Below are 13,822 nucleotides of genomic sequence, written 5' to 3'. Positions count from 1 at the left end.
ACAATAAGAAAAGAGGAAAGTTAAACAAAAGCCTTAATGATTTAATGAAGCTATTTTATAATTTTATTCAATTACAAAAAAGGTCTTCAAAGAATACTAATATAATTATCTAACATCAAAGTTATTTAATTATCTAATATTTAAGTGAAAATATGAAATTGTGGATTTGATTAAAATTTACCATTAGAACATGATTAGAAAAATACATGAAGTTATAAGAAAATACTAATGAAGTCTGAATTTTAATGTCATTACTTTTATATTAGATAAATTTCTCTAAAATTTACCTATTAAATATACTAATCAATTTATATATACCCACTAATAATGAAGACCTTGTTTTAGTATGAGATTTTCAAGATTTCGGATTAAAACACACAAGTTATCATAGGGCTGGAGACATGGCTCAGAGATTAAGAGCACTTGTTTTCACAGAGGACCTGGGGTCAATTCCCAGCACTCCTATGACAACTTATAATGTTATAACTCCAATTGCAGCTAATCCAGCACCTTTTTCTGACCTCTGTGGGCACCAGGCATGCAAGTGGTGCACAGACGTACATCCGAGCAAAACACTCATTTGCATAAAATACAACTTTACAAAGTGGTTATCATAACTATTCACTAAAAATTTCATGAGGAAAACACATCTTCCAGTCTTTAATCTTAACATACTGGTCACTTTATTTCATACGATAAGTATCTCAAAATATTTAAACGAGGTAAAATTTTTCTATTAGAAAGTATTTAAAAAATTGCTAACAATATAGGCCAAACCCAGGGCTGGAAAGATGGCTCATCGGTTAAGCACTGGCTGCTCTTCCAGAAGTCCTGAGTTCACTTCCCAGCAACCACATGGTGGCTCATAACCACCTATAATGAGATCTGGTGCCCTCTTCTGGCATGCAGGCACACATGCAGGCAGATCATTGTATACATAATAAATCTTAAAATATATATGTATGCCAAAGCCTGTAATTTGTATTTATATATTTACTTAAACACACATGCCACAGTAAGTGGTAGAATACACTGTGGTGACTGATGTGTTACCTTTGAAACAGCAGTCATCATCCACATTGCTTGCTGAGGATAGGCCAGAAACACCTTGGCTATTATTTCCATCAAGACAACAAAAACTTCATCATGAGAATGACAAATTCGTGAAATCAACTGTGAAAAAGCAGTCAAAAACTGATATGGAGCTAACCGGTTTGTGTGCTCTGTGAGAACGCTATTTATTTTAGCTAAATCAGTTCTCATTTGCAGACGATCAGAACGGCCACCTAGGGGGAAAATCAGTTTAAGACAGGAAAAACAACATCAGCACATAAATTCATTTCACAGAAAAACAAAAAGAAAAAAAAAACCGTGTTAAAAACAGCTTTAAAAATACATTTTCTGGGCTGGAGAGATGGCTCAGAGTTTAAGAGCACTGGCTGTTCTTCCAAAGGTCCTGAATTCAATTCCCAGCAACCATATGGCTGCTCATAACCATCTAGAATGAGATCTGGTGCCCTCTTCTGGCCTGCAGGCAGAACACTACATACATATGTAATAAATAAATAAATCTTTAAAAAAATATTATAAAAAATCCATTATCTGTATGCCCCCAGCTAGCTCTCTGTCAGAGGACTGTATAAATTAAAAAAAGCATTTAGGTCTAAGGGGTGTTTGTTTCTATGATCTGTTTTAAGTTTTAGGGTAAATTACATGCTTAAACTGACATTTTTCAAAATATTAGGGTTATGAAGAAATGAAAAGACTATTACTTTCCATTCCTGAGTTACAACTACTTTAAAAGTCTACGGCCTAATGTTCCCTATCTTTGCACACTTAATTTCTTTTATAGGGTTAATTATTACCTCTCAAGTGTGTGTGTGCAGCACGTACATATGCACATGAAAACTGTAAACTGCTTCATATGGGCACTGGAATTAAACTCAGGTCTTCTGCGAGAGCTGAGCCATCTTCCCAGCCCCTACACTTAGTTTCTTACAACATTATAACATTTTAATTACCAAATTAATTACTGTTTATTAGTGAGACTGTGATGACAAATGCTATTTTATACTGAAGTTATAATTTTTCCTAGTGCCTTAAAATTTTTACATAAAGATTTATACCTTTTTCCCATTCATATGCCTTAGCACCAAAATCAAGCCATAGTGATAACATTCGTGGCATTGACTGATATATGAACTGATTTCCATACTGAAGAGATCTGAAATTATATGAATAAGAAATATGATTGGCACACAGCTCTTTTGTAAGTTATATGAACAAGAATATAAAATCTTAAACTACTGCTTCAATTATGTACAGGCTTCTGACAAAAACTATGCTATCATCTGGCAATCCTATCTGGCCTTGAGCTCAGTTTGTAGCAGAGAATGAGACCCCAAATCCTCTGCTTCTGTATCTGAAGTAGGAGACTACAATCATGAGTGATTATTTAATGTCGCCTATCAAACCCAGGGCTTCACACATGCTGGGTAAGCACCCTATCTACTGATATTTCTTCCTAGTAAGTTACTTTCCTCCTCTTTTATCTTTTCTGGCTGAAGTATTAAGTTAGCTTGCATAAAAAATTATATATATATATATATATATATATGTTCTGAATAAAATAAAGTATTTTTTGGGGGGGAGGGAGCAGTTTTTGAGACAGGGTTTCTTTGGAATTCACTCTGTAAATCAGGCTGGCCTTGAAATCGGAGATCTACCTGCCTCTGCCTCCTTAGTGCTGGGATTAAAGACAGGGCACCTCCACCGCCTCCTCCACCACCACCACCACCCAGCTGTCAGAAGTCTTTTTAAGAGTTCCTTCACATAGTTCTTAGAATCTGTACCTTCATTTGTATGCCATGGTAGTGAGCTTAATGCTCAGGCCTAATCATTCTATTTCTGGGAAATGACATTTCTACACTTTAATTCAATTTTTTTTCCTTTATAGCTGATGCAGAAGGAGATATATTTTCTATAACCACGAAGCCAGTACCTTGAGTTTTTACCACAGACGTTCCTAAGTATATAACCTTCAGAGGTGTCTGCTTCTCTTCTGGGGTGCAGCATCTGCATCTCCACCCATCCCCAGGAAAAAGGATGAATGTAAACCCCAACCACCACAAATTATGCAGTGGTTCCCCACATTTGGAGAAACCACAGGGGTCAGCACATCTAGAGTACAATGTCTGAGCTCATCCTAGAAAAAACATCTTCCTGATCTTCATGATCTTTGTTATCGTGACAACTCCCTAACAGGCAAGTTTTTTTTCTTTTTTCTTTTTAATATTTGTTCATTCATTTTTATATCTGCACACAAGTTCTATTAATAACTAATATTTAAATGTTTAATATATTTAAGATTTCATTCCCTAATTAAACTGTTTTTGAGGACATATATTAACACTAAAGCAGTAATAACATAATTATTCAAGGTACATTCGGTTTTTCAGAATAAGTCTCAATAGCTAATTTTTATTCCTTTAAAAACATAAATACAGGGCTGGAGTGATAGCGCAGTTGTTACGAGCACTTGTTTTTGCAGAGGACTCAGGGTCAACTTTAAGCACCACATACTAGTTTATAATCATTCATTATTCCAGTTTCCAGAGGATCCAATGCCCTCTTCTAATCTTCATAGGCACCAAACATACACATGGTACATATACATACATGCAGGCAAAAACGTACATAAAATAAAATGAGGAAATATAATAAAAAAAAAACATTAAATGCCAGTATAAAATAATACCACAATTTTCAGTATCATAGCTGTATGCTGTAGAAGCTGAGAGCGGTGCTACATCCCAGCACTTGGAGTCTAAGACAGAGAGATTGAGGAGCCAGCTTGGGCTACACAGGTAAGACCCCCCCAAAATAAAAAAAATCACCTTCAACAACAATAAACCCAATCACAACTGAAAGTCAGAAACAAATGAATGTAAAGTTCTTAAATTACATGTAAAGAGTCAGGCGGTGCTGGCGTAAGCCTTTAATCCTAGTATTAGGGAGGCAGAGGCAGGCAGATCTCTGTGAGTTTGAGCTTTGTCTACAGAGTGAGTTCCAGGACAGCCAAGGCTTCACAGAGAAAACCCTGTCTCAAGAAGCCAAAACCAAACCAAACAAACAAAAAAAAAACCCCCAAAAACAAAACAAAACAAAAAAGAAATGTAATGAGTATGTTCTGTATATTAAGGGAACTGATATATACAAAGTAAAAAACAAAATTATGTACTTTAGGAAAATAATTCAATTAGTAATTGTCTTGTTTCTGTCCATTTCAAAATGTCAATAAGCCAGGATTTCTCCTTTAATACCACAGCCAATAAGAAAACCAGTAATATTTATAATTATTAGTAATTACAGCTATGGAAACAAATTAATGAAATTGAGTTTAGATCTTATAAAAATTGAAATTTTCTTAGGAAAATGAAATTTGGCTAAATGTTATTCTAAGGTCAATATAAATACTGCTTAAATTACTGAAAAATAAATATTTAACTGAGAAATGACAATGCCTAAAAATAAGGAATTTAAATTAATTTACTGCTGTTAAGTCAGAATCCTTTACTAGAAACTAACAGCCCATGAATAAAAGATTAATGAAGTGTCATTAGTCATAAATTAATACTTTGCCAAATATAAATACTAAGAACATATATATGTATATATGTGTATGCATGTATATATATATACACACACACACATATATATGTATATATACATATATGTATGTATGTATGTATGTATTCGCATTTGAAACTGAAAGTTATATTCCAACCACAGCAGGAGGATCAATCAGGAAGGTCAAGTCCAGAGTTAGGTACATAGTGAGCTTGAGGCCAGCCTGGGCCCCATAAGACCCCACCTCAAAGCAAACTCTGCCTAGTTCAAGAATAGGCTACTGACAGGTGTGGTGGTACAGTCCTGTAATCTCAGCACTGAGGACACTGAGGCAGAAGTATGAGTTCAAGAACCAACTGAACTACAGAGCAAGACTCTATCTCTAAAATGTAAAAGCAAAATGAGAAAAAAATACAGGCTCTTTATTTAGCATAACTAAATACATAATGTCCTTATTTGTTTTCTTTTACAGGATTAGACTAGGAAAATATATTCAATTACCATTAAATTTAACAATTAAACGTATTAAGTTTAAGGTCTTCTGAAATACTATACATGGTGATTTGAGGGATGATTGTCACAGCCTTCTGAATATTGGGATTATGGGTATGGGCCACCATACCCATCTGTCAGGAAATGGCAGATTAATTTTTTTGTTGTTGTTGTTAAGCATGCTAGGCAAGTGTTCTATTATTGAGTTATATCTGCAGTTTAGTACTGTTGATTTTCTAAGACTGTATCCATAATCTTTTTCTAAGCTGGGTGCAGGGCACATGCCTGTAATTCCTGCACTCAAGGAGGCAAAGGCAGGCAGATCTCTATAAGCTACAAAGTGAGTCCAGGACAGCCAAGGCTACACAGAGAAACCCTGTCTTGAAAAAAAAAAAAAAACAACTAAAAAAAACCCCCTTTTTCTATACACACACAAAAGGCAGTTTTTAAGACTAAAGGAAAAAAAAAACTGTAGGAAGAAAAATATTCTGGGATTGGAGACATGGCTTAGCTTTGGCTACTCTTTCAGAGGACCCAGTTCCTAGCACCCACAATGCAGTTCACAACTGTAACTTAGTTCCAGGGGCTGATGCCCTCTTCTGGCTTCTAAGAGTACTACACATTCACATGGTAAACTTACATACATTCAGGCAAGTAGACAAACACTGATAAACGTAAAATAAAGGTGACTTAAACATAGAAAAAAAAAATCTCTCTCAAGCTGTAGAATGAGTCCAAGCATGGTAAAACAGAAAACATCCTGAATATGCTATGGTAAGTGATAAATATTCATACATATTTAATCTCAAACATGCAGTTCTCATATTTACCTTCCAAAATGTAGGACTATATACCGGATGAGATCACCCTGCTTTTCCATTTTGTTATCTGTTACCATGGGCATCAATTTGTCATAGTACTTGGCAAGGTAGAAATGCCCATCTTCCCACTCAGGCATAAACAAGGTCACATCCTATAAAAAAGACACAGGATACATATCTCAGAAAAATCTCATCCTAGGCTGGGGCATAAAATAGGTGATTAAACATCCAAAGTATGCAGCACACAGCAAATTCAAGTTGTTTTGTGTAACTGGTTTGATACAGAGTGTTTCATCAGAACAATAAGCTCAAATGTATGATGCTGATAAACATTCTTACTGGGCATGGCAGGCAACACCTATAATGCTAACACTCAGGAAGCTGAAGCAGCTTAACTTTCATCAAGTTTGAGACAAAGCTGAGATACATATACTTGGTGAGTTTCAGACCTATTTGGGATACAGAGGAGAATCCTGTCTCAAAATAGCACACACAAACCCAAACCCCTCAAAGAATCAGAAACCAAAATCCACCTCAAACACACATTTTGAAGAGAACCTGTGCAGGAATGCTAGGTCAGATTTTATTAATAATAACAGCATTCTATGAAATTATAGTTTCTCCCATGGTTAGTGTTACTGGTTTTGTTTATAACATGTCTCACCACGTTGCATTGAGATTGCTGAGGCAAAAGTGTTTTAAGTTTGAAACTAGCATGAGCTGCATAACTGAGTACCAGGCCAGTCAAAGGTACAAGGCAAGATCTGATTTCTACTCCCCACCTACCCTTAAGAAGGAAGTCCTAAGTTAGACTAACAGTTGATTTGTTTATGATGTGAAGGGATCAATCTTCCCAGCCCCCATAAAATGTCTAAATGACATAGCATTATGTGCTGAAGATCACTTTTTAGTACCCTACAATAATTTATAACTTGTCTAGGCTTTGTTGTGTTCTTCTGGTTTGTCTAACTGTATATGAATATAGTATTTTGATTACAAAAACTTCATGGGTCTTGATATGTATGCTGGTTAGGCTCTGGTTTTCCCAATAGATACACTTACTACTCTTTAGCTTTTCTACTTAATTGCATCCTGCTTAGGGATGCAATTCTGCTGATTTCTGTTATTGAGCCTGTTCACCCTAGAGCTTCTAACTAGGTCTAGGAGATTAGAGAGTAGGAGTAAGGTCAAAGTTGTTATATTATCTGGTTTTCTTCCTGATGAACTGTAGCTCTGTTTTGCTCCTGAGTTCAAGGTGTGGTCCAATTATTCCTTCCTACAATAATAATCCTTTAGTCTAGTAAATGCTCTTCCATCTTGTTCCTTCTGATCTGTAAGTGGTACTGATCCACCATCCTCTGTTGATTTCCTTTAACAGTTATTTATTAAACTGTTAATGAAAGATCCCTGGAGGGTATCTTCCGTCTGAGAGACCCCCTCCCAAGGAACAACGAGTCCATTCGGATGCAAACAGCAAGAGGCTTTTATTTTGATACACGGGTACCCGGGGCGAAAGTCACTCGAAAGGACTTTGCGCGCCCCCTAGATGGGAAGCTGGGGTTTTTATAGGGTTTTAGAGCAGAAGCACTGGTACAGAAGCGAGAAGCATGGTTACAGGGGGCTGATTGGTATGTTTACATGAGACCACGGTTTGTGTCAAAGTTTGGCAGGGACACCAAGACTGACCACCCCTTAACGTGGCCACCTGTTATTTTGTTTTTTTCTATCTCAGCTGGAACAACCTCTGTCAGATATCCCATGAGGGTAGTCACAACAAGTTGTTTTTAACTCAACAGGGGCAGCCTGACCACAGATATCCCAAGTGGGTGACACAGCTAGGATTTCTCAGTAATTTTCCAGTTTCTCATCTGGCCTTCAGAGTTTTACAAAACAGTGGTGTCTCACAAAATGGCGTTAGCTATGTTTAACTTAGGGTGAGGCAGGGGTCTTTCAGTTAATTATCTTTTATTTTGCCATCTATTTTCTGTCTACATTCAACTTCATATAACATTGTAAATATATCTTGGATACACTGGAATATGTTAATGATATATGACAGCTAATACTATATGGAAATCTAGATTGGATTCTACATACAAAAGGACTTTATTGACAAACAAGGTAAAATTTCTGAAAATAGAACTATGGTTGTACAGATTACTAAAATCAGAGAAACCTAATGAAGGATACAGAAATTCTCTGTGCTACTTTTTATTCTTCAAGTTTATGATACCTCAACCAAGGACAATACACAGAGAGGACCTAAAACCCCAGCTTAGATGTAGCCCATAGACTCAGTCTCCAGATAGGGTCCCTATTAAGGGGAGCAGGGACTGTCTCTGGCATGAACTCAGTGGCTGGCTCTCTGATCACCTACCACTGTTTTTTTTAAAGTATGCTTTAATTTTCATGGAACTCCAATTTATAAGGTTTTCTTTTGTGTCAAGCCAGATAGGTGGTTTCAGAAGTAGAGTCACCCTGCAACTCTACCAATACTTGGCTTTTAAAAGTAGATGCTAGGGGTCCAACTCAGGCCCTAATGCTTGTATGACAAACATTCTACCACCTGAGCAACACTGCCAGCTCAAAAAATCATACTTTTTAAAAAGTATTTATTATTTATACAGTATTCTGCCTAAATGTATGCCTACAGGCCAGAAGAGGACATCTGATCTTATTATAGATGGTTGTGAGCCACCATGTGGTTGCTGGGAATTGAACTCAGGACCTTTGGAAGAGCAACCAATGCTCTTAACCTCTGAACCATCTCTCCAGCCCCCAAACTCATACTTTTAAAGTGCTTTTTTTTTTTTTTTTTAAATCAGAGCTGGGAAACCATTACCATTACTGAACATTATAGAACACTGTCATGGTCATTTCAAAATCAAAACAAAACAAAAAACCCCACATAAAACTCCTTGGTTATCATTACCCATTTCTGACGCCTAGCTGTGAAAACTATTCATCTACTTTCTGAATAATTCTAGTTTATCAATTTTTATAAATTTTTATAATAAAACTCCTAGGTATTTTTGAATTTCCATTTCAGTTTTTTTTCATAGATTACTGGGAGGTTTGTCTTTCATAATTTTCTTATAAAATTTAATACTTGGTAGAGAAGTTTTATCATTTTTATAAAGACATTCCATGGGCTGGGGATCTTGCTTAGCTGGTAGAGTGTTTGCCTAACATGGATAAGGTTCTGAGTTCAAGTCTCAGCTGTGGATTAAACTGGGCATAACCCTAGTATTTAGGGGAGGGAGACAGGAGAATCAAAATTCCAAGGTTATTTCTGACATTAAAAGCAAGTTCTAAACAACTGAGGCCTGAAAAAAACTGGGCCCAGACATGGTCAACTTTGTATAGAAAGGTAAGAATAATACTGTGGTGAAAGAGAAGGTTGTAGCATGCTGACACTATTTCAGGATTTGGCAGTTGGTTGCAGAAGTAGATTCACTGTGCAACAATTTCTAACCAGGGGTGGTAGTTTTATGCATATTTTGTTTGTGATAATTCTACATACTTAATGATTCTTATTTTACGAAAAAGTCAGTTTTCCTGAGTACTATTACACATATGTACTTCAATATAGACTAACAAAATCATTTAATCCATTTTAAAAAAGGTTACATTACACACATACTAACCTTATATTTCTTCATAATTGCATTGCTTTCAAAGTTAGCTGTTTCTTCCATAAACCGACCAACTAGCAGTGTAGCTCGACCATGGATTAACATGTGCTTACTCTCAGCTGGGGATTTATTTTCAGGAAAACATAAGTCAACACCCTTTTGAAGAACAATAAGTGCCTGGTGAACATCACCCTAAAAGGGAAAGGGCAATTAATAAGTCTTTAAGAATATATTCTTAGCTGGACTATGGTGGCGCATGCCTTTAATCCCAGCACTTGGGACATACAGGCAGGTGAGCTCTGGGTTTGAGGCCACCAGGACTACACAGAGAAACCATGTCTCAACAAATTCATTTATAAATTCAAGTTTATCTGTCATTCCTCATTAGAGTTCTAAGGAAAAACTGATTCAGTTCATGTAGAACTCTTTAATCATTAATCTGTTTACTCATTCTCTTTAAAATTAAAAGTATAAGGAACTGAAGATATATGTAATGATTTGGAATAGCACTGATCCATAAATGAAAATCCCTGACTTAAAGAGTTCATAGTTAATTGGTCGTGATGTTGTATGTGTATAACACTGCATCACTCAGGAGACGCAGGCAGGACGGTCACAAGTATAAGGTCAGCCTTGGCTACAGTTAAAGATTCTTCTCAACAAAACCAAACCAAGCAACCAATCAGAAAGAGTAAAATAAAAAACGTTCACAATGAAGTGAGGAAACAAACTATGTAAAATACCAATGTGTTTAAGTGTTACAACATATAAACTCGGATAGGTATTTTAAGGGATAGAGAAAGAAGTCCCTCAAATCTATCTAAATATACAGGAAAATAGGATGGCCAAAGCTACACAAAGAAAAAAAATCTGATTTTGATTTTAAGCAGGAAAAAAAAAAAAAATCTGAATTTGGTCTTAAACAATTCATAGAAAATTTTCTGCCACACAATTTAGTAAATGGCATTTTGGTTAGATTTTATTCTATGTGCACAACTGTGGGCCTACATGTATGTATGTGTGCTACATCTGTGCAGGTATATTCAAAGGCCAGAAGAGCATATCAGGTCCCCGAAGAGTGTATCAGATCCCCTAAAACTGGAGTAATACGTGGTTTCAAACCACTTGATGTGGATGCTGTAAATAAAATCCAGGTCCTTTGCAAGAGGAACAAACACTCTTACTGACTAGCCATCTCTACAGCCCCAGAAACATTAATTTTTAATTCTGGTGCTTAAGGTTTGAAATGGGGTCACTCTATGACCCTGGTGGGCATAGAACTCCGTCTCTAGACAAGGCTGCCCTTGATTTAGGATGATCCTCTTGCTTCTCTTCTCCTCAGTACTATGATTACTTGCCTACACTACCACACCAGGACGAAACAATACTTTAAATTATGGTCGTTGAATTTACGAATAGGTTTAATTATAGATTGATAACGATCACTAATAAAATACCAATTAAATAAACACTATAGTAATTTATTTTAGTATTTGAAGATTATTTAAATTTGTCACTATAGTGATAAATTTAGAACTTATGGATTATTTCTGAGATTTTCCATTTAACATTTTTATTTTATATTTTTATTTACTTATTTATAAATGGAAATGTATAAAATTTATATATACATTTCCATTTATATATATAATATTTCCATTCACTACTTTCATTAAAAAATTAAATATTTTCAACCTGAGGTTGACCTCAGGTTACTGAAAGCAGGGAAAGCAAAGCTAAAGAAGGGACTAATTTAACACTGTTGCCAAGCTTCAGTGTTTGGTAGGTTTGGTATATTAAATATACTTCTGACTTTAAGTTATTTTCAGTTTACAATGTGCTTATTAGGATATAATCCCAACATAAGTTGAGTAGCACCAGGAGTCTCAATTTAGGTGAAGCTTAAATAAAACATTTATAAGACAGATAAATAAATAAAGATGAAGGAACAGGAAAGCACTCAACCAGAAATGGCCTTGTGTACCTCCCAGAGTTCAGACTTAATCCAAAATATATGAAGAATATTTTGAAGGACTTCATATTTTGAAGAAGTATGTTTCAAAATGCATTTTGGAAAGGTCACAGCCCAGACTTGTGTCAGATAAGGGGATGGAAGTGAGGCTTGTTCAGAAAAGTAAGCAGTGTGGAGAGAACTAGGTACCAGATAATGAACTGCATTCCGAGATACTGAGTATAGGCAGTATAAAGACTAACACTAGCTGGGATCATCTAACCTAGGCTCAATTATCACTTTCCCCCTTGGTCTAGAAAGCATCTCCCCTGTCCTCTTCTAGTCACCACCACGTTTCTCCAATCACATATAACATCACCTAGAGCTGCAAAATGTTAACTGCAAAACATGCTGTGCCCACTATTAACTCTAAACCAGTGACTATCATTTAAATATGAGACATAAAATTAGTAAGCAGTTCATATATTTAAAAACCTCCTATTTCTGTTGCTGGAATCTAGGGGCTACTGGGAGTGTCTGTTTTGAAACTAAGCCCTTCCTGACAGGTAAGGACAGAAGGACAACTTGGCAGTAACACTGGCAAATCCACACAGACGTGTTTCCCAAAGCCATTAAGAAAGTGTGACTATAATTTATGAAGTACATACTGAGGACCTAGTACATCTACACTATATACTTAGAAAAAGTAAAATTGGTAGAACTGGTAATTTTCCTCAGAAATATGTAGGAAAGATGAAAATTGAGAAAACTTTAGTGTAAGATTTAAAGTAAGAAGGCACTCTGAGGACTGCAGACTACAAGAAGCAGTCTTCCTACCTAGAATACAGTAGATAATGAAGAAAAGTGACAGAAAAAGAGAGCTCTGAATTTTGACTAAGGGTTTCCCAGCTAGCTGTTGGCAGGCATGTGGAATTCCAACAGAACATTTTCTGATGAGGTTCCCTTGGCTAGTACCTTGGACCACAGCCACTTTGCCCTCTCCACGTACAGTTCAGCAAGTCGTGACTCCCCTGCGTTAAGAAGAGCATTGTAAGCTGTCTGATGGTGCCCAGCCTTTCTAGCTACCCTGGCACTCTGTAGCCAGCATTCTCCAACCATTTCGTTGTAATCCGGCCTAAAAAGAAAATGTAACAAAACATAGGAAAAAAAATAAGATTTGTGAGTATACTCAGTAACTTAAACAGCTCTTCCCAAAACAGAATCTTCTCACTGTTCTATATCAATGCTTACTTTGTAAGGAAAAAACACCAGTTGTGTCTTATAAGTCTATCCAGGCTTTATTCTTTTTTGTTGTTACTTTTCTTTTTTGGTACTGAGAATCTAACCCAAAGTCTAATACTTGATAGGCAGGTTTTCTACTTAGATACACTGTAGCATAAACTTTATGATTCCTAACTTGTGTTAGTATTCACCTCCCAAATGTGTTAGTTACATTTATAAAACACACACACATGCACATATACACACACTTTTAAAACAAGGTATTCTATGAAGGTTCACTGGACATTTAAGAAATACCTTGTGTCAGATGTTTGAATACTGAGATTACAGGCATGGAGCATCATGTTCAGCTATAAAATTGATTCTTTAAAATTTTTTTAAATAATTTGTTAAAATTTTAGTTTAAATTTTATTTATATAAATATTTTGTCTGTGTGTATATATGTGCACTACATGTGTGCCTGGTGCCCACAGGGGCCAGAAGAGGGTATCAGATCCCCTGGAATTGGTGTTATAGATGGTTGTGAGCCACCATGTGGGTGCCTGCAAGTTAATCCTGGTCTTCTGAAAGAGCAGCAAGTGCTCTTAACCATTGACTGAGCCGTCTCTCCAGCCCTTGGTAAAAATGATTATTCTGATCTAGGTTTGTTTCAACTACGTAATAAATTCCTAAGAACTGAAAATAGAAAATGTAGATGTAGAAAGAAAAATACTCCCCCAAGAAAGTAAGAACATGATACTAAATTATACAATTCATTTTTTTTTTTTTTAAAGTAGTATGAACAACCTTTTGTTGAGGCTTAATAAAGCCCTCCGTAGGGCTAGGATAGGCTCCTTAGCTCTATAGGAATTCTGGGTCATTTCTAGTCGAGCTGCCCAGTTCAGAGAGTCTTCATTACAACTGTCACCTGGAGACTTGTGAAAGAGTGGTTTGATGCTGTGCTCCAACTCACACAACATATGTAATCTGAAGACAGAACAAGTTAAAATGTTACCATATGTAGTCTTATTAATCTCACATATGAAGTATGCACTTTAGACCACCTATGAAA

The 13,822-nt window shown here is 36.1% G+C and overlaps 1 protein-coding gene across 1 annotated transcript in view; it reads right to left on the bottom strand.

Annotated features, from left to right (window-relative positions):
- Atr (ATR serine/threonine kinase) overlaps positions 1-13,822 on the bottom strand; it is a 103,336-nt gene that overhangs the window by 20,536 nt on the left and 68,978 nt on the right. Inside the window, exons 33-38 of the mRNA XM_055629710.1 lie at positions 13,558-13,737; positions 12,504-12,663; positions 9,590-9,769; positions 5,952-6,094; positions 2,127-2,224; positions 1,054-1,286 (exon numbers count right to left, since the gene is read on the bottom strand). Of these exons, the coding sequence (XP_055485685.1) occupies positions 1,054-1,286; positions 2,127-2,224; positions 5,952-6,094; positions 9,590-9,769; positions 12,504-12,663; positions 13,558-13,737 (994 nt within the window). The remainder of the gene's footprint in view (positions 1-1,053; positions 1,287-2,126; positions 2,225-5,951; positions 6,095-9,589; positions 9,770-12,503; positions 12,664-13,557; positions 13,738-13,822) is intronic.

The sequence above is a fragment of the Psammomys obesus genome, unplaced genomic scaffold, assembly GCF_907164565.1.
Source record: "Psammomys obesus unplaced genomic scaffold, mPsaObe1.curated_primary_1811, whole genome shotgun sequence".
Lineage (NCBI taxonomy): Eukaryota > Metazoa > Chordata > Mammalia > Rodentia > Muridae > Psammomys > Psammomys obesus.
The sequence above is the reverse complement of the archived record's forward strand: the minus strand, read 5'-3'. Positions and strand labels throughout refer to the sequence as shown.